The sequence below is a fragment of the Saccoglossus kowalevskii genome, chromosome 21, assembly GCF_978046115.1.
Source record: "Saccoglossus kowalevskii chromosome 21, keSacKowa6.1, whole genome shotgun sequence".
NCBI lineage: Eukaryota > Metazoa > Hemichordata > Enteropneusta > Harrimaniidae > Saccoglossus > Saccoglossus kowalevskii.
The window spans coordinates 24,768,832-24,796,390 of NC_140661.1; the positions used below are offsets into that span (position 1 = coordinate 24,768,832).

The window sequence follows — 27,559 nt, forward strand, 5'->3', positions numbered from 1 at the left end:
AACTTTCGAACAACACTCATAACTGGCACAGTAAATAAAGCGAAATAAAATACAATTTGTATAATTTATTTGACTTTACTGAATCGCTCGATTTAGCAACATTACGTTACAAATATCAGGGATTGATTTTGCAAAGATACTGTGAAGAATTTTGTATTGTGAAATGCTGAACATAGTAATTTTTTTTACGACTTTCTACCCATTTCACTAGAAATAAAGAAAAAAAATATGCAGTTCATTTCCAACAAGCATCAACAAGTTCTATAATAACACTAATTGGTAGAAATAAAATCATGTTTAAAAAAATCGCGTGGTGCGTTGCTCAAGGAATCATTCAACACATCCACTACGACCATGTGTTTTTCAAATGGGTATCGGAGATTTGTTTGTAATAAAACAGAATTATGTAACATTTTAAATAGCTAAACATATTTTTGAATAATCAACCACGATACTTTTGTTACATAGGTTATTACATAGATATTGATTCTAAATATCAGCCCATAACATTACTTCTGATTTCTGTCCATTGTTTTGTTTTCTTACGTTCAGATTTCCAAGGTTCGCAATCGACTAAACAGCTCAGATGTTTAGATGAAATCATCTCGGAACATTTTATTTGAGATATTGTAAATTGCCTTTTTGAGTATTTTTGAGTATATTTAGTAATTATGCTAATGTTACATCCTCCATTGATAGTTTCACATTGTCGTTGGTCTTATCGGGGATAGTCTCGCTATAAGTAACATTTTCAAACCCGGTTGCCATCTCCTCATTCTTTTTAGAATGCGATAATCCTGGCATTGACGACTTCAACGGAAAGCGACCGGAATAGAAAAGAAAGGTAATCGCAACCACTCCGACAACGACCAAGAGGACAACCAATATAATTCCAATAATAGCCCCAGAGCTTAGATCGCCTGTGATAACAAGAAAACAAATGTTTAACATAAAAGTGTAAAAAATAATTTTAAAAGTTAACGTTTTAACATAATTTTTGGTGAATTATAGGAATTTTACTCACCGGTACTTTCAAGTTTCTGAGGGTTTTCAACTGATCCTACAAAATAATGTTTATTGTTAGAACATAGACTGTGTATTAGGGAAATTATCGTACTGTACAAGTAAAAAAATATACAACCGTGCAAAGAATATGTTATGATCAAATCATTTGAGTATGTTCTTCAGAAAACAAATAAAATGCGAATATGATTTGCAAATTTGCGTGAACTAGTTCTAAAGAACATAACATATATAACATTTTGAAATAATCACTAGAGGCGTATTTACTATTCACCGATAGACGACTTTATAATTTTAGTATCACATTTGCTCCTAATGCAATCTGCTCCTTGTCGGGATTGCAATATACACCATACCACTACAGGTCGATTTACATGTTTTATTTGAAATTCCGCTGAAAGGTTTCACTGGGTTCGTATACCTGATTGTGCGCGTCATGCAGAATATTTAACAGTGACGTAATCAGACAGATTATGACACGCGCCAGAAATCCGTAAATTGCCAATTTTCTACTTATATTCACAAAACATCAGTGAAAATTGCAATACTAATTTCTATTAAGTGAATCATGTCATTAACATATCGCGTTGCACGTTTCAGTTTCAGATACCCTGGCCCTGATAATTAAGTTATAATTAAATGGCAGCAGCTGCAATTTTGATTTTTATGTTTAAATATAACTACATAAGGATTGACAAATTTTACGGAATAAATCCGGTTGCAAGGTCAAAATGACCCGATTAAAGGCTAATGTTACATAAAAAAAGAAGTGGAAACTAAGGGTCGAGTAGTCCACGTCTACGACCACGTGATGGAGATCACAGAAAGTGATGACGTACGACGCACATTATTGTTGGGTAGAACACATAAACTCACTAGTGAGAGGCCGTCAAAGAGAGCCTTTGGCTCTCAAGATTGTGACGTATTTGGCATTTCGCCCTGGGCTAAACAGCAATTTATCAACTTGTACTGTAATCCCCGAGGTTCGCTTCACAAAACTGGATTTCAATAGATTGCGCCCTCTATTTAAACGTATTTTAGCAGGTTTAGCAGCTATTTCAATCTCGATAAAAACATTCGAGTATGATTTTATTTCATGAAATAAAAACCTAGTTTTGACAGAAATCGTCACAGTATTCGTTTGATGAACTACTGATCCTGGATATCGTCTTTTTAGTTTCTTTACGGTAATATCACACGTGGGTCTATGGTTTATTGACTGATGTTGATCCTGCACTAACCTGGGATTGTTGTGTATCCCGGATGTGGAGGCTGCGTGGGGCCATCTGCATCTATGAAAAAGAAAACACGATTACTTCTTTGTCACATGAAAGTGTATATTTACTTTACAATCAGCATGACGTCACATTTTCATTACATACCTTTATGTCGTTTGCATACAAATCCCAAACCATAACTAAGATAACAATCTACGTCATTCCAATTTCCAGAGTTTGATCTCATTTCACCGCAGTTTTCTTCTGAATTGATAAAATTTGGCTCACCATCACCCCAGTGATCATATGCCAAAGGGCTCTTGTCAACCCATTCAAAACCACCTAGGAAAAAAAAGAATACAGAACCGTCCGTACACGAGAGGGTGCGTCTATACGCATCAATGCGTTGACAGTATACTGAACTGACTGAGTCTTCTGCTCCCTCTGTTGTGTTATGTTTGCTTGCCCGTTAAATATTCTCTTTACGCGAGGGCACAGGCGTCCATACCCGGGATATAGTAGTTGTATGCCATGCCTCTCAGATGATATTCATGATTGTTACTTTCCAAAACAAATCCATCCATTGCCTTTACGAACGTCATTATCATGAACAACCAATATGTACACAGCAACAAGTACTAAATATACACGGACACGCTTGATATACGCATCACAGAACCACATAATACCCCGGATGTGTTATATCATATATCGAATTCGACATGAATGAATAATGAAGAATGCATTGGGCTTAAACAGTCGCCAATTGTATAGTCCTTGCATATCAATTGAAGTAAGTCGGGTGGTTCACTCAAAATACAAAAAATGGGATATGAACTGCAACCGATGAAGATAAATGTTATTTGCCTTGCCCAAAAGGCGTTAGATAAGCACACACTGATTTTACCAAAAATGGTGACATGATAATGGGAATACCTAATTGGGTTCTCGTTAAACCGATCCAAATGTTGTTGTTATTCTCGTTTATACGACTCTGTATATATTGGTTTTCTGCTTCACTGTGAATGGTGACAAGGTAACCATCGATACGTTGGCACTCGTACGAAGCTTCAGGCCAGCTCTTCCTCTCTTGCACACCGGCAAAACTGTAACAGTGATTTGCATATTCAATCCACGTACTCCCTGTTGGACAAGAACCGTGGCTAGGTTTGGGCGTAGTAGGCTGGGTTCCTGTGGAAACATAAATAATATAAATATATTGTTGTGAGTAATACAACTGTGGTATGTACAAAGAACGTCTAAATGTTATGAAATCAAAACACAGAAGGTTACATGTAAACTCACTTTGGGGTGTCTCGCATACCAGGAAACTATCGTATTTTGATTTGAGTAAGTAATGTACATTCCAAATTGACTAAAAGTGTATTTTTATCTTGAGTTCGCATGTATGTTGCTGTGTAACCAATCGTGGTGAGCGCATTACCTGTCCAATATTTACACATTGCGATCCCTGTAGACGAACACAGTGTGTCATTCCATGATCCAGATAATTCCATTCGTACGCATCCTTCCCCAGAATCTTTGCTTGGTTCACCATCTCCCCATCTTGTGTATACAACTGGCGTTCCATCAGTCCATCTGTATACACCTTCGGTCTATTTTGGTGACAAATTCGAGACATGATTAACATCCAAGTTAGTAAGAAACACAGAAAGTTATCCACGTTGCATTCAATGTCATGTGTATTTTATTCTTGAAATTTATTCTTAAAATTGAATGTGTTGACGTAGTTACTTTAGGTATATGTATTGCCATGGAGAAGTATTGAGTTTCAAACCATATGTGATGTATACATTTTGAAATCAACTACTGAAGTGCCAATAGAATTAATAACACGATACACGGATGCACCCAAAACACGGATGGACAATACTAGACATGTATAATTCTATACGTTGAAAGACGCTCAAGTTATAAATATACAAAAGAACTCCTTACTGATTGGTCGTTTAGTCCTATCCATAATGGTTGGTTATAGAGGAGGGAATACATCTCCACATACGAGTGTTCGTATATATCTTCAATACTGATAAGATCGGCGTCATCGTTCAAGCAGAGATTCCTGGCAACATCATATGTATACTGTGACTGTATCACTTTGTAACATCCTTTATAATATGATACATAGCCAGGCTTACAGGGGTTTATTGTAGGTACCGGAACAGGGTTACTGTAATCTGTGACACGTGGTATACAGTTGGTTATTTATATACATATATACCTGTTCTATTTTTATAGAAGAACCTTACCAAATAAAAGAAATTCTAATATTTAAAAAAAATAAGAATTGGTCACTAAACCATGTACTTTCACATTCAAGCAAGAAAAGAGACACCTTGATGAACTAGCTTTGCACCGTAAACAGAAATCAATTTGATTCCACGTTTTTAGAAGACACCGCAATATCAAATTTTGATTTGGACTATACCATTTCAAGCTGCAGGGTGTCTAAACAATGACCCAACAACCAACAGACACCCACCACAAAAATTGTAGCTATAATTGAACACCCAAGAAAGCAACAAATATCAAGCTTCATTCTGAAAACGAGATAGAACATTACAACCAGTCATTTCAAACATGAAATCCTCCACCCCTCCCAATACACCCTACAGCATTAATGGTTCATATACTCATTTACATGTATATACAACAAGCTAAGCCAATAGAATGCACCCGACTCATCAAACTTTTGACCAACCACCCATTCTAATTATTGTTGAGTGAGAGCGCCATTTACTAAGGAAAAGAATCTTTCAAAAGTATTTTGTTAAGATTTATAAAATTAAATAAATAGTTTGAAATACTTAAATATTATTGGAAGTTTTAATAACGTGGTAAATCTCAGCCTGAGTGTCGATCAGAAAATTCAGGGCTTTACTCTGAGTGTGACCTGAACAATTTTTGTGAATCACATGTGAGTATATTCTAGTGTTTGTACAAGTTGCAGATGTAAATAAAATATCTCAAATTACCGAATTGGAATTGTTTCTATAAGCTCTAAAAACCAGATAAAATTTTTAAAAGTTCTACAGCCAGTCCTCGTATTATATTTTCCACTCGTAAAATCCTACCTACAAGATTCTGTGTCTACCGCACAAAAACGTACGACTATTTATGAATTCATGTGTCGGTGTGATACAAGGTACACAGGTAGATAGAATTAAACAACATGTTCCATCAGCAATTTGGCCGGGGAGGGAGAGAGGGGCAATGGGCCTGCTTCCATATACATACATCATTATGCCAATGACAGCAAATGTAAAAATGCCTTCACGAGGATTTATTTAGAGATTACCTTTCTTTCCTTGACATATGTAGCCTGCAGTACTATCGCAACTGCCGTCATTCCAAAGTCCACCATAGCCCTGAAAATGCATCTCTACGCAGTTTTCCTTAAAGACAATTGAATTAATGATGTAATTGAACTATATCCCTCGCTCGGTGAAAACATGCATACATTCGGAGTGGCACAGCTAATATTAATAATAATATTATCATCAAATCTTTCTTGCTGGAGTTAATGAGATATTAAAAACAAACAAAAGAACACATAGAAGAAATCATATATAGATACCGTAGTCAAGAATAAGTAGCCATGGCGTATATATGTTTACGGTACATAGCATAACACGTTTTTGATTGATTGATTTATTTTACCAGAAAAGTATGTATACAATAATTGAGATATATAAAGAGGGAAATTAATATACAAGGTAATATGTACACAATTTGAATAATTCTGGTGTGGACCATGAAAATAGTTCAGCAGAACTAGTCTAGTTCATGGCCCTGTCACTTAAAATAAATAACTAGTATGAAAAGAAAGTGGTATGGTAACATAAATGAGTAAATACTTAATAAGAAAAATACATGAGTAAATTAAATATCTAAGTTAAAACAAAATAGCAGTAAGTGGTATGCATCATTTGGACGACAGGATGCTCACTGTAATAAGAGCATTTTTTTCAGTGCTGTTTTAAATTGATTTCTACTGCGTAAACCTTTTACATGGACAGTAAGGGAATTCCAATATTTGACCGCTGAATATGTGAAGTTATGTTGGGAAAGCGATAAATTCATTTTCGGGACTGACAATTTCCACTGGAAATGGCAGTTGTTGGGTAACGATGGGAATGCTGATCAATAAAATGACTGATATCATGGGCAAAGCGATTATTCTTAACGTCAAATATAAACAAACAAGTGTGAAGTTTGCAGAGTTTGTTAATGTCAAGGATGCCAAGCTGACGAAAGAAAGGTGCAGAGTGCGTGCTTGGATGAATGTCAGATTATAAACGCACCGCAACGACCCTATTGTCAATTTTCGTATAAAGACGAGTATAAAGTGCAAAAAAACCATGTTTCGTCTAAGAGAATCGAATGTAGGCATGTTACAGTATGTAAACATACCACTAGCACTGCAGTCCCGGGACTAAACGAAACGTATTATTATACGTGACACTGATCATGAGTTCATTAATACTTTTGCGATTATGTTGAAACCAAAGCCGTGAACAATACATGTAAGCGCAAAAGGTTCGGGACAATGTAATTTAAAATCACTGCTGCAACCAAAAAAATTCGAAGCTGTCGTGTTATGTCCTCATCATCCATAACAACATATCCTAGATAAACGAGCTTATGCACAATTTTAAAGTTAGAGTCACCAAGATATACGTGTGGAAGTACATTACTTCCAAGAGCACTCTTCCGAGGAATAAAGTACATACAATCAAATTTAAGCTGTTTATTATATATGCTACGAATATATCTTGAATTTATTACTTAGTAGAAATAACATCATCTCTAATCTGCTTTGCGAAACTAAATTGCCAAGAATAAACAAACGCCTTGCACACAGTACAACATTTGTCATGTTACAAACTGTGGTTCAAGCCAGTAACGTGGCAATCAATATGATGTAAAATGTTAACAATTTTAGCAAACACTCTCTTGAAAACAATATAAGCTAATAGTGTTTTTTTCATTACTCTATTTAGCATTGCTGGCAAAAGGCACAACATTAATGTTTTCTGAGGTGGTAATGACCCCCTTTGTGCTTGTATTTTGTTTACACCGAATGCATACGGGTAATATATGCATAATGTGATTTTTAGTTCATCACAAACAAGCAATATCAATTTGAAAAAAATACAAGTTTTTAAAGATTATCTACACAACTTAAAAGCTTACCTGATTTTCTCCGTTGGGTTCACCTGCTCTCCAGTTATAGTAATCCACACTGGATCCATCAGTCCATCTGTATTTACCTTCTTGTATAGTATCACTGAGGCCGATCCACATAGAATATTCTATATCACGAAGGTTGCTTGTGAGATAAGCTATAATTGAACACATGAGTATGAGTTAGTGAAAAATAATATAAAATGCACAATTCAAACCGGGTATAACTCGAAATATGCATAAAGTACTGGCAATATAACTTACACCAAGGTGATTTGTTAACACCAAAAGCGAACAAGAACATTTTTATATCATTGGAAAGACGGTGACTGGATCATGCAAACCAGACACATCGCACAACAAAAGTATCGTATTTTACCTTGCAAAGCCTGGCTATGAATTGTAGCAAGGTCGCCACCAGCACTCCTGCAACGGTCCCTGGCTGTATACCAGTCAACGACATACGATTCATCGCCACCATTGAACTGATAACATTTCTCTGTATGCTCTAGAAATCCCTCTGGGCAGTAACCTGATGGGGCTGGTGTGGAAACTATTGAGGGCGGAGTGATAGCTCCGATCGACTTTTTGCAAACAAATGGCATCCTATCACCACAGTTCATATCATTCCATGACGAATCTTATAAATATATATATTAAAAAGTTAAGATGATTAAAAATGAGATATAATTTATAAAATGGTGACAATTAACCGAATGCGTCAATTTAGCTAGAAGTATATCGCGTGTTGGACATAACTATACGGCTATATGTTGTGCCATGATACAATAATTTTATTTAATGTGTTTTCATAAAATATACACCAACAACAATCGAACTGGTAATCATTTACCGTATTCTCGGCACTCGACACATTTTTCTTGTCCATCACTGTCATTTGGTTCTCCATGAGCCCAATTAATATAATCCAGCGGTGAACTGTCCGACCAGCTAATAATAAAAAAAATATTTAATTACGTGATGATTTTTTTCTGTTGAAACAACACGTGAATACTATTTATACGATAACATCTATAATTCATTTATTTTTACCTGTATGTTGATGAAGCTACATACTCGCGTAGTCCAATCCAAACATTATACTTTCCTGCAATCTGCAGACGAATATATATATTATAAATAAATATTCATATATATATGAATATTTATAATGAGAATTTATAATGAAAAATATCAATACAACATGTCACATCTGAGTACGTATGAAGTAGTAATAGCGAGGTTTGCCAGTTACCTGGTTATGGACAAATGTTTGCGTGGAAACCGAATGAATCGAAATCAGTTCTGCAGCTTGTTGTCTACAATACTGACGGGCATCTTCCCAGCTTTTGTCGGCTACAGAAGAAGTTTTGCTAAAGAAATAACAAGCGGTGCGATGCCGGATCCATTCTTCATTATCACAATTACCTGCACCTATAAATGAAATGTATTTTGTGACCTAAATTATACGACAATTTGTTTGTGCAAAGAAATCGAGATCAACAGTCAGTAAAAAAAAACGAGTATCTTATAATAACGATGATTTAGAAAATTCATTTAGAAAGTGGTTGATTCGTCACTTACTTGGCTCTGTGGTAGCTATAGCTGGTGACGATGTAGTTGACGGAGACACACCTAATATCAGAGAAGTTTCAAACCGTATGTGTTACGTGTGACAGGTATATATCGACACAAAATCAATATCACATATCATCAATGATCGAGACGAATGGAATATCAATATATACCTTTTCGTATTTTGCATACCCAGCTTTTCTTTTGGTCACAGTGTAAATCATTCCAGCCACGCTCAGTGGAAAAGAACATTTCAACACAGTCTTCATTGTTAACGTCATTCGGTTCGCCTTCGTTCCAGTTGATATGCTCTAGAGGGGACCCGTCACTCCACTCAAAACCTAAAAAAACAAAACAAAAAAAAAACACATAAAAATAGGGTGTAGCGTTTTTTTTGGATAAATTAACAAAATTCGCGGTTTCAAAATGTGTTTTATTACCAGTTTCGTCCATACGGTCGTTTAGCCCAATCCAAAAGCCGTCCCATGTATTCCTGATAGAAACAGAAGCAAAACTTAATAAATAACTAGTTAAGTTTACTTAACTAAACATATTCATCATTACTGTACATACCAAATGTTAGCTACGACAATACTTTTTTTAATGAAACACTTGTCTTACTCGATTTGAGAGTTCAAAATGACGTAATTCTCTTCCTCTGCGCTGTGAAAACTCGCCAAATCAGCTCCCATAGTGACACAACTTGCACGTGCGGCACTCCATGTCTTTCTGTTATAAGAACCAGTTCTATAGACAGGCTAAAATGAAATAGAGTGAGCTTCAACAGTGCGTTATTAAGTAGATATTTTTCTCTAATCGACTGCCAACGAGATTTCAATATTATTACGGGTTTTGACACTGCTCAAGTTTTTTCTATTATTTGTACATTTATCTAGGAAACGAACGCCACTTAGTTTCATCTTCACACGGAGATGATATGAAAAACTTATTAAGGAAATCTCTTAAATAGTGTATTCACATGGCATCCCAATATATTGCACGCTGATTTTGATACGATGTGATATTCGTAATGTCTAGTGAATATCATGATATATAGACAAGATTTATTAATTATAATAATGTAAGATATATTTATTTCACAGGCCATGGCGTACATGGATATCAACATATAATTATTATGGATGAGGTAATGAACACAATAAAGCAAGCCCGAAATATATAGATAATGAATTACAGACATTAAAGGGGTTATATTATTAAAGTGCAAAAAAGATGATTTTTTACACGATCGAATGCTTTTTCAAAATCAAATTATGCACAGTGCAGTCGACCATTTAATTTCTGTACATCATTCGGTATCTCATCAACTTTATATGCAACATCGCTATTCAACTAGTTCATTTTATTGGAGAGTAGCGACTTCATCGATTTCATTTTAGCCATGAACGTTATCCATGGTGCTTCATTATCTGCATCTTTAGCGCTTGATGCAAACCGTTCGTTATCTTGGCTTGTTTCTAAATAACACTTGGACGGGTATCAGGCCCGAGTTCGTTAAGAAGAAAGTAAAACATGGCCGAACTATTTATCTCAATTGCATTTCTATTGTGTTTACAGTGCAGTTTTCCCGATTTGTATTCAATAGCCGACGCCAAAGACTACCAGTAATAGTTTCTAATTTGATACTCACCAAAAAACAATTGTCTTCAAATCCAACCCAACCAGTTGAACATCCAATATCCGATGGGTTGGTAGGTGGGCCAGTATATGGTGGGGGCGGCGTGTAACCAGGCAACCACTTTTCACATATGTAGTATTTAGATTCGCTACATTGATGACCATACCACAAACCAGGAACATTGTCTACTGCCATGGCAACACAATCACCGGTACGTGTATCTGTGTGGGAGGCATGATATGATATATTAGATCACAAAAAATGTTATAACTTTGGATGCAGTGTTCATTGGATACTCATATGGTAATGGTGATTGAAACAAGGCTGGTCATGTTGGGTACAAGAGAAATCCTACAGATCGAAATATGAGTGCATGGTTTTTAGAAAGATAGGTATCAGTGAGATATAAGGTATAAGATATGTTTTACAAATAAGTGTTTTATTTTGGAACCTGTATTAGAGGAATTATCACATTCAGAAACAATTTCACGGAAGAGGTTTACTTTTAAGCTCTGTTTTCAAAAAAAAACTTTCTCATGCAAAGGAAAACAAAATAGAGATCTCATTTATGAAACTGTATTCAAAGGAAAGGTATTATTTACAAAACTGCGTCAAAAAGTAGGTCTTATTCAAGGAACTGTATTTAAATTAGGGATTTCATTTAGGGAACTGTATTTAAACGATTGGTTTCAATTAGGGAACTGTATTTAAATGATGGGTTTCAATTAGGAAACTGTATTTAAATGATGGGTTTCAATTAGGGAAATGTATTTAAATGAGGGGTTTCAATTAGGGAACTGTATTTAAATTATGGTTCCAATTAGGGAACTGTATTTAAATGATGGGTTTCAATTTGGTAAATGTAGTCAAATGATGGGTCTCAATTAGGGAAATATATTTAAATGAGGGGTTTCAATTAGGGAACTGTGTTTAAATGAGGGGTTTTATTTAGGGAAATATATTTAAATGAGGGGTTTCATTAAGAGAACAGTATTTGAAGGGGAAGTCTCATTTAGGAGACTGTATCAAAAAGTCTTATTCAGGGGACGGTATTCAAATGAGTTATTATTTGGGGTATGAAAGTTTTTACCCGGAGTGAGATATAGTTAATAGTTAACATTTGTTTAGAGTGATGACTTCCGTCCGTAGGACAATGTAGTGCCTTTCAAAGAACACTGATCTGAAAACATTGCGTACCTGGTTGGTTATCTCCCCAGTTCGTATACGTCACTTTTTCTCCATCAACCCAGTCATATTCACCCACTGATGACAGATCGTTCAGTCCAATCCAATAACGTTCGTTTCGAATAAGGGTACTTAATATACTGGCTAGAAAAGCTTGTTCCAAACTATAAATACATTGAAAAGTAACGAATGTTATATTTGTTTTGAAACTGTTTTCCGATATGATATTGTGTTTATTAAGAAGTTGCAATTACAAATGTCGATAGTAGATATAGTGCATTTTGACACAGGAGCAACCTTCCATATGTGAAGCTATGTGACGGGGATTAGTCATCATCTTTCTTACATAACTATGGCTTTATTTGTAGAGCATAGTTAAAGCCCATTTTTACAAAGCGCCCATTTAAAGATACCATTTCAGCATTGTGCAACCAATGACCTCATCGAAGTGTAACAGTGTTATATTTCTTACGCCCTTTTCAAGTCTGGTGCCATTAGTTTTCAATAAAACCAGGTTAATCAAGGTGGCAACCATTACTGAATGAACATCGGCCAGATTTAGTTTGGCTCCTCAAATGATTCTGTGACAAACTGACCCATGGAACGACTCAACACAATGTTGATTTTAACCCCAGGGTGGATCTTCATTCTACTGATTATGAGACCGGTACCACCGCGACTACATTGACAGTTCCAATTATGTTCATTTCTCAAACATTGTTAAATACAATTTAAAAAGCATGTTTTGTTTAAAATTAGAACAATGTCACCTTATAAATGTGTACACTCACTTGTCATTCACCGTGGCTAAATTACCACCCCATGCTTGGCACTGTGTCTGTGCATTGGACCATGTCTTTGTTGGCGTGGATTCAAATCGATAACACGAATAACCCGATCCGATCCATCCCTTGATTTATCATAACCATTACACGCACACAAAAAAATAAATAAATAAACAGCATGAAAGGTTTCTTAAGGTTCTGTTCATTCCGTTCCTTCTTCTCCGAATGAAGTGCACGAAAAGAATGCCAGAAAAGAATAGAAAGAAATCGAAACGATACTAATAGGGGCCCAAGCCCCATTGGCTTGTACCCCTAAGAGGAAGTAAAGACACAACGATAACAACATGGCCGCAAGCTTTGCTTGTAACCCTAATAAATTATTGATATGCAAATTTTGAGGTATGCAACTGTGTGTAATTACATATAGAGATATATAAAAAGAATTAAATATAAACAATTTTTGTTTTAAATATGAAATAAAGTGCATCGTATTTCAAAATACGAAATTGCCTGTTTTGAAATCACAATTCGTTAAAACTACAACAAATATTTACTCACGGCGTCACAGTTTGTTAAACCCACAGTTGTTGGCGGTAATACTTCTTTCGGTTTCTTGCACACTGACATAAAATATTTGGAGCAATCACCGTCGTTCCAATATCCTCTTTTGTCGTTCTTATGAAAAAATAAAGTGCATAAGAAAATTGAAAGTCAAGAAAATTGAAAAACAAGCGTTTTCGATAGGCGATTATGCCAGTACATTGCACTGTTCAATTGATAATTGTTAATATCTGAATTCTTTATAGAATGTTGGCTAATTTACTGAAGACGTATCATATTGAATTGATTTTGAACTTACATGAGTGAAAATATTTCCACAATCTTCATTGCCACCGTCATAGTTGTTCGGTTCTCCATTTGCCCATTTGGTGTAGGTGACGTCACTCATATCCGACCATTGGAAGGACATTTGCTGTCTCAGATCAGTAAGTCCCGTCCAAACTTTGTCGTCACTTTCTGAATTTAAATAAATATAACATATACTTGAAGAATTAGTTTCTCCCGAAAAATACACAAGACCAACGGGACATTTTTCCAAGTTGGCAAAGTCGATATCACCACAATTACACCTCAATAACTCATGGTGAAGAATATGACTCTTCATAGTAAAAAAAACATAGAAACATGTTGTTGTAACATATGCTAGTTTACTTGTATGCACCAATGAATTTACAATTTTAAAGACAGCATTGTGTATGATATATAGTGACAGACAGCTTCCGATGGAGATCTCGCGTGAAATGAAGAAGAATCAGGCGAACTATGAGATGATAACTGAATCATACGACAAACATGCATCTCTGAAAATACTAATGCAAATAGGTAAATGGTCGCTAGTGTTCATACTTATTCGTAAAGCGTGTATTTGGTGTATTAATCGCTTTTGAATTCGACGATGCTCTGGCGCATTTCTGTTTATGTAATCCAACTGTATGTGTATGTATCCAAATGTAAATGTATGGTGATATATAATAAAGAACATAAAACAAAGATGTTACTAAATATGCAACAAATCATGCTCGAAATATACAATTTTTTTCTATATGATTAGCGAGCAGTGATTCACAATATAATCACCAAAAATAAAACTACTTTTGAAAATCGGAGACTACATGGCATATATTACGATTTGATACTGGACATTTATACATACGATGAAACGGGTTTTAGTTAATTTTGTAGTGAGATCGTGCATTTTTACAAAACCCTTGTACATTTCCTTTTTCCCGCACTAACAATGTTGATTTGCATTGAGATACTACGTTGTAATGAACTCAGGGTCATATCAATATCAATGCTAATGAGATGACGCGATATAAATCATTGAGTACTCCCAGTTTGTCAAATGTTATTATATTATATCTGTGTCATCGTATGCCTACCTCGATTGGTATGTTCCACGCAAAGTCTGAACTCCCCTTCACTACCCCAACCGGTACTATAACCAACAAAATTAACAGGAAGTGGATCAGGGTCCTTCCACTGAATGAACGGGGCTTCACCTTCACGCCCGACTTTAATTTCACCATTGCTCCAACTAATCCAAAAGGATCTCCACTCATTCATTGAAACTATACCAGGTGTTTGGACAGATTTTTTCTCGTTGCTTAGCGAACCTCGACGTATTACTGAACGTGTGTTTCCCGAAGCACCAAGGACAATTTCGTACATCGGGTCGATCACTCGTTCTTCTTCGGATAGGGCTATATGGACGTCGTTATTGGCTTTCACTTCGAAATCCGTACGAGTGACGCCAGGCGACGCTTCGATAAATTGGTAATCGTAGGATGTGCTCGTTGAGTCGAAATGCCATTCTTCGCACACTGAGAAAACACATTTACATTACAGAAATAGTAACAGAATAAACAAACACTCTTAAATATATACATCTCATTTTAGTAGGCGTGGCACAATGTACCCATCATATATCAATTAGCTAAATGAAAGCAATCTGCTTGCAAAAATTAAATTAAAAAAATACAGATCAGTTAAAACACTCAAACATATAATGTACTATTTTTTTTATAAAACAAATAGCTTCGCTCATTTAAATGTAAACACAAAGTAATGACATTGGCAGATAATTTGAAAGTAAAATTTAAATTATCTTACTAGAATGGATGAAAGTTGTGACAAAGTTATTTTCACTCTCATCAGCGATAGAAACGAGATCACCACCAAACTTCCGACACGATTTTAGTGCATCTATCCAGGGCATTCTGACAGTTTGCAGATAATAACAGTAACTTCTGTAGCTCCACCAACCAGCTTGACAGCGTGAATGTGGAGCGAGCGTCGTCAATTGCCCTGTATCTGGTCTAGAAACTGACGAGGAATGAGTGAAGTACAGTTAGATGTATTTCCAAGAGGATCAAGCGATCAACAGACATGATGCGTTTGAATTTGTAAGATGGAAGTGTTAGATTAACATCAATGAATAATATTGAGAAGCAAAACACTTCATTCCACATCCTTGGCTGATAACTCCATGCTCAATAATGTAAAGAAATAACAATAAATAATAATTAAGTTTAAGATAATTTTACACTTACCAACTTCATAGTAGTCGATTGGATGATTGAGATATGTTATCAGCCCACCACCGGTATTCTGATTCTCAGAACTTAACTCACAAGCAATGTTAACTTTGTCATAGTTAAATGACATGCATGTAAACTGTTTTTCTTCCAAGCATCGCTTAGCACATTCTTCTGGGTAGACATTCTCAATGTGTAGACTGCTAAGGGCTGAGTCCAATGCGTTGTCATGGTAAACATAGAAATGATCTACAATTACCCCTGTTATGTGAAAAAAAGTAAATGCGTATATTTTGAAAAAAATGGTTGTTTTAAATAAACAAAATGACAAAACATTGGAACTCATCTCCCCTAGTTCATTGAAGCATCACATGACAATTGAAAAGTATTACATAAAGTATTACATATCGTACTTGCGTAATTATGGGAAGATGTACCATGTACCAAAGACCCATCTTGCGAGTCAAGCACGTGCATTGCTGCTTACATGTTTAGATCAGCAAGGCTTGTATTCATAACCATCTTCTGACTTGCGGTGAGAATCGATTAAATATGAACACGACACGATACTCGATTTTGAATTATCAACATGAGATTAAAGTAGTTTACCTTTATTTTTACATATGTATCCAATATTATTATCGTAACAATGATGGTCGTTCCACAGTCCGCTAGTTACGATTATTTCCGTGCAGTCTTCGCCTACATTTGCATCATTCGGTTCACCTGAACGTGGAAAAGTATACAATCAAATTAAATAGCAAATTGTTATAGCAATTATTTAAATATGTGATAATGGCAGATGATAATTCTATACTGTCCTGACGTAGTTCGTGATAATTATTGTGCCATCGGCGACGAATTAGTTTGCGTCCAAGTACATCCGTCGGCGAGGGCGTAATTATCGCTGATCAGGTCAAGCTATACCTGTAACATTGTTACTTCGCTTTGTTGTGCTCCAATATTTAAACAATATGAAATAGCATTCACATTACATCGCAAACTATTTGCTCATTACAACTATAACTTGTATGTGCCACCACATGAGGCTTTTTGGTGCAGATGTTCCGTAATCAACCGTTAATGAACTCATTTGACTGTGCGTGTTACTTACCCACGTGCCAATTCAGGTATGCGAATGCAGTGCCATCTGACCAACTCCAGCCTCCTTCTACCGTCCTATCATTGGCACCAATCCACAACACAGGGGCATTCAAGCCATACATACGAGCTGAATAATACAATAGTACAGAATATTAATAAAGATATTGAACTATATTAAAGCAGGGGCAGTTGTCACCTGCGCATTCGTCAGGTGGTCATATCGTGTTTGCAAACAAGCGTCTACCCATGATCCTTTGCGTTTTGAGCATATGTTGTTATCGTCGCTTGGGACTCGATTCCCGCGCGTGCGCAGGTGACGACCCTTCCGCTAGTGAATTGGCGTCATTTATATACTATTCGGAGTAGTTTTTTTGGGGGGGGGCATTTATGTAGCTTAGCGAGGTGTGTGTATGTTTACAGTGAATCGGTACGTATCTATATGTCAGCAATGTGCCTATAATTTATATTCAATAAAATTGCGATAAATATCTCACCTGTGATATGAGTTTGCTCTTGGAAGCCCGATATACTAAGTAGATGACCGCCACCAACATGACACTGTGTCTCAGCATCGTCCCAGGATAGGTATTCATCAGTAACGAACTTATAACAGGTAGAGAGGGCGGGGTAGTATTCGTATCCACGCCCACAGCTGGGATTATATATGGCTACGAAAGAAGAATGAATCAAGAACGCTTATTTCGAAGAACAAGGTCAGTCAGGTGGAAGGAAATTACCTTTGTGACAGCAGTGTTATTAATCATACATGTTCTTGAAGCAATATTCATTGTAAAGTTTCGACTAATTAAAAATATGAATGATTTCATAATTTAATACTTACTAGTTGGGTTTGGAGCAGTTGTAACCATGCCGCCATTATCTATAAAATATACGTTACTTTTTGTAAGTGCTCTATTGTTCCCGCATTCACTCTCTCACTTAATCGATTTTCACTTAGTTTTATTAGTTGTTTGCTTATATTAGTTATTTTGAGGACTTACACTTTCGTTTCTTACAGATATATCCCATTAAATCGGTACAGACTTGATCATTCCATTCTCCCAATTTATCTTCTTGGTCTATGAGATGCACGCAATCTTCTCCTTCCTCTCCAGCATTGTTTGGTTCACCCGGCCCCCAGTTAGTAAACACAAACTGAAATAATATATATAGAATAAAGGATAAAGTGAACACACTGAGACTCTGACGCACTTTTAGAAATTTACCAAGCATTCAATGGAGGGCCAAAGTATACAAGGATGTTAGCTGATGTTAACAATATTATAGGCACAATGATTGAGAATACAGTGACGGTTACTTCGTATCAAAACTACTTCGTACCAAGTCACTACGTACAAGGCGGTCAATTCGTGCCGCGAGGTCGGTTCTCATACCACAAGGCCACTTCGCACCACTAGGTCGAGTGCACCACGTGGTCACTTCGTACCACAAGATCATTTCGTGCCACAGATTTGATAATATATTTTTAAATATATCCTCGCCATCGGAAAGCCAGTATAAACAACAATGCAGTCTAGTGATACAATCAGAACACGAATTGGGACGTAGTGACTTAATACTAAGTGTTTTGAATTGAAATGCACCCTAGAGTACGATGTGCCCGTCTGGATCGAATTGAATTTGTAGTACGAAGTGACCCTGTTATACGAAGAGACCGTATGAAACGAAACGAAGTGAACATGTAGAACAAATTCACCATGTGGCCCGGAATGACCCTGTGGTTCGAAGTGACTTGGGACGAAAAATCTAATACAGCCATATTATGTAACAGATATGTAAAGTGTGGTAGATTTGCGTAATGAGAAATACTACTTGACTATTTGTTTAAAAATGGATATACGTGATTTCAACATAATGATATTTGTGATGTAATGTGATACATGTCTTTAATGTAAAACCAACCCACCCTCAACATAAATTAAAACAAACACGCCCTCACCGGTGTTCCATCGAACCATTCAAACTGGTTTTCGTCATCTATGTCATGCAAACCAATCCAAAATCTAATGCCAATATTAAAGACTCGTCCTAATAATACAAACATGTACAGAAATACATGGTAATTGTAATGATATATTACTATTCACGATTCGTCACATGAATATGTGGGCGGATTTGCTATATATATTAATATACGATAAAGGTGCAATACAGACTGCTTGATAATGTATGTGAACGGTTTGTGCTATGATTTGTCATTATGTTAAAACCCTGTTTTGTGGCACATGTATTCGTTCGATGAAACATTACAATTACCCAATACGCATGCGTCACAGGCTGTTTTGCTACGTACAATAATGTCATCGCACATGCGTATTAGTGCTTTTAGTTTATGATAAATTATCATTCGATTTGGTGTACAACATGGAGTATCAAACCACAATATTAAAGTTTTCCTTCACATTGCATCTTCAAATGCCAGTCAATGTGACGCCCTAAGTGTGAACACCTTGCTCAGTTTTGGTTGGGTGGGGAAAAGACCCACCGCGATTACTCACATTTAAATTGAATGTCATATATTTGGAAAATGATTCAATAATAAAACTCCTAATCGTAAAATCACAACAACTGTATAACAAACATCACATCACGTCATATTTACCGTTAATAAAACTCTGCTCGTCTTCGTCCTCTATGCTAGCTAACATAGCGTTGTGTGAGCCACACGAATCCTGTGCCCCGTGAACGGTCTTAATAGTAGTGTCAAATAGATAACAATAATCACCATGAAGGGTCCATCCGGCATCACAACTACCAATTCCTACATATATGTATTGTCAACATTAGGCACGAACAAATTCACAATCACATTCACGTATTCAATTTTGTGTCTGATGGTTATCAGTCTGATATTTAAAATCAGAAGGATAATTCAAAACATCCCCGTCGCATAATTCCCGGTAATTTGACAAAGGTCTAGTAAACACATACATACCAATATTTGGCGTAATGGTCCTTACAGGTATATCTAGAAATTAAGTAAAAGTGAGAAAAAATGTGTATATCTTTTTTGCTGCAGGTGGTGTATAATCCTCACATAACTTAGGGACTTCTATGAGGTGTATATATTTACTGCCCACGTCACTAATGTTTTATTTCATACGACATTATTTTGGAATATAATACAAAATGAATGTTTCTGCGTGTAAAAAAAATGAATGAGATCACTAACCTGTCGGTATCTCACAGATGAATTGCTGGAGAAGAAAACAGTTCTGTGTGTCCCATTCACCCATATCTATAAATATACATGTATGGTAATTCTTGCAGCACTGTTTAATGTAGTGAAACACAGTAAACAATGAACACAATTTGACAAATCTCCACCAACAAACCACAAACAAGGTTCTGCATATATTACGTTACGTGAGATGAAGAGAGCAACAGAAGTAGACTTCATTCCCTATAAATCGATGTCGATATGGTGTAGTTGTTGTGTATGTTTCCAAATAATAACAAATCATAAACGTTCAAATAACATTACTATATTTGAAAATGAATACAGAAAAGTTGATCCAATTTTTCACCCGGAAGCGTTGGATCACGTATCAGGGGTCACTCAAAACGTGGACACTAGAGGGCGAAACGATCGACCCTTACACCTCTCTGTTGCTTTATATTACTACAAGGGCGGCGGCGACCGTATCTATATCACTTTTTTACCCCATATTTAGGACATTTCGCAGCACATACAAGTTGTTTTTATCGACAGAATTTATTCATATTGATTCAGTGTTCCGACTAGGAGGTCGTTTTTATCTGGTTTCACTTTATTTTAATTCTAGAGAGCACAGTACTACAGATATGTCAATTTCTGGTGTATGTGTTGCCAATTGCAACTAAAAATAGCTAACGCGCGTAGGTGGTGAAACTAAACTGTTAAACTCACTCCTCGTGCTTCCATAGTGTGCGTATACTTGTTCTATTAGGGAATCTTTTAGCGACTTTTTTAGTTATTTTTTTAGTTGTCATGCGTGTTTTTGCGTTTTTATCGTCTGTCATAATATTCTTTTATATATGAGACGAAAGCCATTGCTTGAGACATCTAGATATTTTGAACCGTTTCTCAGGAAAAAGATTACTAAATGTCATTTACTAAAATATTTAATATAATATTTGTCGACCGAAGTAATTTATTAACCCTGTGTATTTTAATCGACAATTGTACAATGTATAATAAGAGTAGAACATGTTTTCAACTTACGGTATACTTCAGTATAATCAACACAGTCTTGGCATTCACAGTGATCGAAAGTAGATCCACACCAACCGTACGTAGAGCAGCATGGGAACCCACTGTCTGGATTACATTCCGCTGGTGTACCGTCCTCTAACGGGTAATTCGGTCCACATCTTCCGTCTGACCGCCACGTTTTAGGACCATCATAATGCCCTGAAAAACAAAACACGGTGTATACATTTTATTACAGGACTCATATTATAACGTTTATGTTCATAACGTAATATCCCCACCATTGGAATTGATCGGCGTAGGGCGTAGTTTGCGTCATACTTCAACAACTCTTACGATATGTTTGGCAAGCGATGCGTTTGTGTTGAGTTAGATATTCAAACTTTTGTTCTCATTTGTCATTTACATTGTTGGACGACACACTCTTGTATGACTTTTGGACTCAACCCAAAAATACACCTCTTCTTTAAACCCTGCTTCACGTGAAAATAAGACGATTTCACTTCATTTTAATTCCATGGAGCAAATCAACTCTGGTGCGTAAAAGGGGGAAACTATTACTTGGTGTAAACAGATTTAAAATACGCCGTTTTAGAGCCAGTGAGAACACCAGTGTTGGCACTGGTCCTACAAACATATACCTCCTTTTTTTAAATCCCAAGGTTCATGGACACAAAGATAATAGAAAAAAATTGAACCAACATACCGATGTATACATAACCACAGTCCGGTTGACCCACTGTGTCTACAGGCTGACCAATGTCCCAGTTTCTGAATGAAACGGATGTTGTTCCATCAGCCCAGGCGAAATCACCGTCGTTCACGACATCTGTGAAATCAACACGTTGTAACGTTAATAGATATCTACAACCCATTTTATATTATATTTTATTTTTATATATATATTACAAACAGGATCATTGCATATGACGCGTGTGTCGAAGCTAGTGTCCTAGTACACGATTGAAGGAAAAATACATACTTGCATTTTGAACTATCGTGTTGGCTATCGGAAATGATTTCTGCACATTCAATGCTCATGAATATTAATTTACGCAAATGAGACTATTCGTATCAGCCAATCGTGTCGTGTGCGACTAAAATCTCAAATGTTTGTCGAGATTTGAAACGTTCGACACTATACAGAGCGTGAACACGATTCACTACGAAGACCGCTAATGGTGATATTCAACAAAATTAGTGTACGCAAAAGTTCGCATTTATTCAATTTCTTATGGTAAAACTGGACACTTCTAAAACTCAATATTATAATCATGTAAACACCAATGCACGTTGTATAAATCCCCAATAATAGTAATAAACAACAATACCTCATTCATATCCCGGATATATCACTCGACACTACACAAAACTTCTATATACTTAAAGCGGAGGGGTCGTCACGTGCACCTGCACACGCGCTGGAATTGAGTCCCAAGCGATGATAACATCACACACTAAAAACGCAAAGGCTCATGGGTAGACGCTTGTTTGTAAACAATGACACGCTATGGCCATCTGACGCATGCGCAGAAGACGACTCCCCCGCTTTAACAACACACATGGTAATTAAACCACCGAGCGATAACTTATAATTTATGAATCATATTTCAAAACAATAGCTACCTGAAATGCCGATCCACATTTCTTTAATCCCTGCATCACCCAAAGCCGGAAACTGACTAACCAGGAAGTCATTTTCACCACGACTATATTATTAGAAAAACAAATTGTCAACCGCGGTTGCAATGTATTTGTTTCTTTGAATGTACAGTTGAGAATGAGTATGAAATTAAACTATCGCTACTATTTCATGGGTGGTAAATGCATGACGGATCTTAATTCATTATTAATTTCTTGTTGTGCAAAGATATCATGACCCGCATCAAAAGACACCGATAATGTGGAGACCTATTTCTCTAGTGTTCATATATCGATGTGGTTCTTAGAGTCCAATCGCGGAAAATCTAGAAAAGACTATTTGTTTCTTTAAATATTATTCAACTTAAAAACTACCCGGGGCGATTGTTTGATATACTCGGATCACAAGACAAATAAAAAACCCTTTACTGAATGACTCGAACAGTGTAATGGGGTTAAATAATCATTTGAACCGTCATTGATGACGTAACATGTGTAACCGTATTTACTTGTTTATAGTCACCAGATGTCCCGCCTGTGCGTCACACGTATGTTTGGCATCGGTCCAAGTTGCAGGGAAATACGTCTGAAACTGGTAGCATGAACCTGCATGGATCTTCCAACCAGCTGCGCATTTGCCTGTCAACATTAGTGAAATCAATATCAACAATTCAGTGAAAATTACATATATTCGGACATATTTGTGTGCATAATTTCACGACGATTTCACTTCCCGTTTAGAACTAGTACTTCTAGTATTAGTGTTTGTTCAAATTGTTTCTGTGAATGAAATAAAGCGTATAGAAAATACTGTCCGCGACAACTAATTGAAATGGCCGTCGAGATCTCCTAGGGAGCGAGAAAACAAGACGACTTGTTTTTGTTAACCAAATGGTATTCATCTTCCGCGTCCACTGCAACCATGTCCAAGAATATACTCAATAATTGGAACATACAAATCACGAATACAATCAATATTTTCTGACCGAACTGTTATCCTCACCTTCATTCTTTTGACAGATGAATGCATTTGTTGACACGGAACAGTCTTGTGTAAACCATTCACCGTTAGTGTCGAATCTAACCTCCACACAGTTACCGGCACTATTTCTGAAATAACAAGCTTAGTAATAACTTTTCAGTAATAGTTTTTATTATATTTTTGATTCAGCTAGGAAAAGATTCGATTTCTTCCCAAGCAATTATCAGTATTAGGAAATAAACGACCGAAAATGATTGAAACAAAAGCGTTTCACAAATAATATTCCTGAACAACATAATATGTTGTATTGCCATTCATACGAAATCTACATCATTTATTTAACAAAATGATCGGAGAACACAAGTTTCGTGACGACAATTTCGGACCAAATGGGCAGTTCGAATATTCAATACCTAAGGTCTAAAAATAAAAAAAAATGTGTTTCTGGCCAGCATGTAATAACAACATAATAAAAATGTATAATCACTGGGGAATTATTCAAACCATGGCATGTTCAAACCTAATGAAAAAAAGAATTGCTATTCTTTATAGAACGAGAACTGACTAACGGTAGCCATTAATGGCGAAGAAAAGTTCTCGTCCTATCCGTCCTTGGTGAACTCTTAACTTTGATTGCATCTGACGCAGCGACAATATTGCCTGCAAAACGAAAATAGGTCACTGGACAAAAGCAACAGTGTAAAGTGTTTTTTCGCTATCATCTTTGACTTCTATATGAATTACAACAACTAGAGATATCACGAGAATACTGCACATTAGGCATTCATGTAGCATGGTATCGTATCCTTGCGGTATTCTTGTGACAAACACATAATTGCGAGTATTCTTACCTGCTATCTGGTTGACCAGGAGACCAGTTATTGAAATTCCCTAGATCACGATTATCAATCCATTTATACTCGCCATTCGCACCGAGCTGTAAAATATGCTAACATTAACTAACCTACTATATGTGTAACTGTATGTCAGTTCGTCCGACCGTCTGCATTATATCTATTATTTATTTTACCCATCTACGTACCTTATCGGTTAATCCAATCCAAACATCACCATTCCGTGATTTCTCGTAAACATATTCCTGTGTAATCGAGTTTTGCACAACAATGAGATCCGCGTTCACGTCCACACAGAATGACCTAGCAGCGTCCCACGTTTTTGTATTTGCATAGTACTTCAAACATTTACCATTCACGGAGTCCCACCCATTCGGCTCATCACAAGCAATGGGCAATGCTACAGTAAAATTACAATACAAAAGTTTAAAATTCGCATTTTAATGTACGTCATTCCAAATCAATGCCTTATGCAGGGACGATTTTGCTGTATAAAAAGTTGATAAATTGCAATGTTCTGAATATTGTTTAATATTTTCTCTAAAAACAAAAACAAATTATGTGCTCATATGTTTCAAGTTTCGATGAAAAAACTTTCAAATATCTTACTCATCGCTGTTTGACATACAATCCCATCCGCGTTGTCATAACAGGAATCATCATTCCATTTGCCGCTACTCAGTCTTATTTGCACGCAGTCCTCTGAATCCTGACTGTTACTCGGTTCATTAGTATCCCAGCACCTGATAGAAATAGTGGGATCGCAAGTTAAAATAATAACTGATTCTGTCTATTGATTGGTACATACTTTGAAGGACGCCACCGCACAGTGGAGTCGCTAGTTCTGTTTGAAGAGGGACACAACACTTACGATTCATAATCCTTCAGTGGTGTGTTATCAACCCATAAGAAGTTTTCCTCCTCACCAATGTCATGCAAACCTATCCAGTACAGGGATGCTTCTTCTTCCAGTATGGATGCTACATAATCCTGGAATTAAGATAGATTAGGATAATAGGTTGTCTCCGCCTCCAATATCGGGGAATGAAATCTACTTCAATACAGTTGAAAATGAAGAAATGTTTTAGCGAGGACGGTTTTTGCAGATTAGATATTGTTGATATACTCCGTACGAAGAAAACATGTGTGTATAAATCACTGTCCCATCCTCGTTATTGAATTATTGCTTCTTTTCATTTGTCCGGCCCACTACGACAAACTAATGGCCCACATATCTTCCCAGCATGGAACATCTAATTGCATTAAACTTACATTCATTTCAGCTGTTTCAATGACAACTAACGTACCACCTAACTCCGCACACCTTGCCCTAGCTTGATAGGCATTACGTGGATCTTCGTCTGAGATCACTTTGAAACATTTTTGCATGTGAGTGTACCATCCTGATGGACATCTTTGACAGTAACCTACAGACGACACGGACAAGAGTTGATATGTAAACGACACTAATGTGTGTATGTTTGTAGCTCAGTGGAGGAGGTTTTAATCTCCCTCGAATGATATATGTATTTCAATACAGTAGTAGGCCAACGTTTAAATTTAAACAAAGTCTATCCTTGCATAAATTTCTTATGCAAGTGTGCGATCTACAATTTAAAGTATATAATTACATGTGGTTATGTGTGGTTTACAACAGAAATGTGAGATTTATGTGTATATCATAATATATCAAGATATAGATACATAGGCGACATTTACCGTTTCCATTCCATTATAGCGTAACGTGGCATATGTAAATAAATGAGAAGTAGATATAATACCATAATCCGAGACGTTGTTAAGAAGAATCAATGTAATGAAACGGTGTGTGGCCCGTGATGGCGCATGTCATGATTCACAATTTAGCGGGGAGAGGTCAGGAGGTAAACGATTTTTCTCGATAATTGAGATAAATACATCCATATCTTGTTATATAAAATGACTACTCCTATGACTGGCATTTATTATTCTTCATGTCACCAAAGCATTAGTGTGAACAGTTATGAAAAAATGAATCAAATAACAAATGTTGACGAAGTCGTGTAACTAATTTCTTGAAAAGACTTAAATACCTAATCAAATAACATAATATGTCACTTTTAAGCGAGTAAATATGATTTATATGTTTTCTATAAGTCATGATATTTTATCGCCTTATCACTAATGATTAATTTGCGCTGACCCCAGCCTTCTTGATTCATGATAAATCTGTGTCGCTTAATTAAAGTAAAATTAATATTTAATTATTCATCAAATATGTTTTTAAGTTATGAATTAGGGATTATAAGTTCTTTATTAACTAATTAAAAACCTGGCAAATGAATGAGTTCTTTGTCACAAATAATCCCTTTGAATGACGTAATCGTCCCTATAAACCATTTTGTACATTTATTTTAGTGATTCTCTATATTTATTGTTTGGACTAAATTAACTTATTTTTACATTTACAGCGTTTCGCGAACTCTTAACATCCAGAAATTACCTGAGTTCAATTTCACTTTGGCGTTCAAAGGAATTGAACATACAGACGAAAATTACAATTTGTTGAATCCAATGCGGTTAAGATAAATTCACACAGTTTGGCTGATATTTAGATACATTATATTCGAGTAGAAGTTTATAAAACTTATCCATCTACACCACTCAACGCTTACACTGTTCTTACAATAAATTATCCGTGAACAGAATTTAATGTAACTAAATGAAAATGACGCCGAATACAAACAACTGTCGGTTGGATAGTTGTTGTCTGTTACAACAAACGCCCAATAACACCCACTTCAAATCCACCACAACCATCCAGCAGAACAACACTTATAACGTGTATTTATGGTTAGAAATATCACTAATTGCAAGCAAGGAAATAAGGATAAAAACAAATTATTAACCTTCGTGCGAAATTGAAAACACTGTGCGAGAGTACGTGTGATGTTAATCATGAATATAACATTTGAAGTTGATAAAATCTACTCACCTGTACCAATGAAGCAGAAAAGAAATACGAACAGTAAGAACTGTGATACGCTAAGAATCAT

At 36.1% G+C, this 27,559-nt stretch overlaps 1 protein-coding gene across 1 annotated transcript; it reads right to left on the minus strand.

Moving 5' to 3' along the window:
* Positions 1-50: 50 nt before the first annotated feature.
* Positions 51-27,559, minus strand: LOC102809517 (C-type mannose receptor 2-like). Its single transcript, XM_085495098.1, has 43 exons — positions 27,499-27,559; positions 25,797-25,951; positions 25,396-25,514; positions 25,134-25,267; positions 24,713-24,924; positions 24,522-24,607; positions 23,692-23,798; positions 23,198-23,327; positions 22,674-22,756; positions 21,754-21,876; positions 21,060-21,248; positions 20,028-20,093; positions 19,458-19,616; positions 18,795-18,883; positions 17,836-17,989; positions 17,329-17,502; positions 16,845-16,961; positions 16,340-16,456; positions 15,740-15,991; positions 15,306-15,518; positions 14,576-15,016; positions 13,492-13,649; positions 13,191-13,307; positions 12,639-12,757; positions 11,860-12,011; positions 10,675-10,883; positions 9,645-9,781; positions 9,464-9,516; positions 9,197-9,364; positions 9,033-9,083; positions 8,704-8,882; positions 8,502-8,563; positions 8,302-8,399; positions 7,828-8,088; positions 7,458-7,606; positions 5,560-5,656; positions 4,200-4,438; positions 3,685-3,856; positions 3,177-3,431; positions 2,406-2,582; positions 2,265-2,315; positions 1,025-1,060; positions 51-920 (listed from the first exon to the last, which is right to left on the minus strand). Exons 1-43 carry the CDS (start codon positions 27,557-27,559, stop codon positions 670-672), a joined length of 6,372 nt encoding a protein of 2,123 aa, XP_085351224.1. The 3' UTR covers positions 51-669.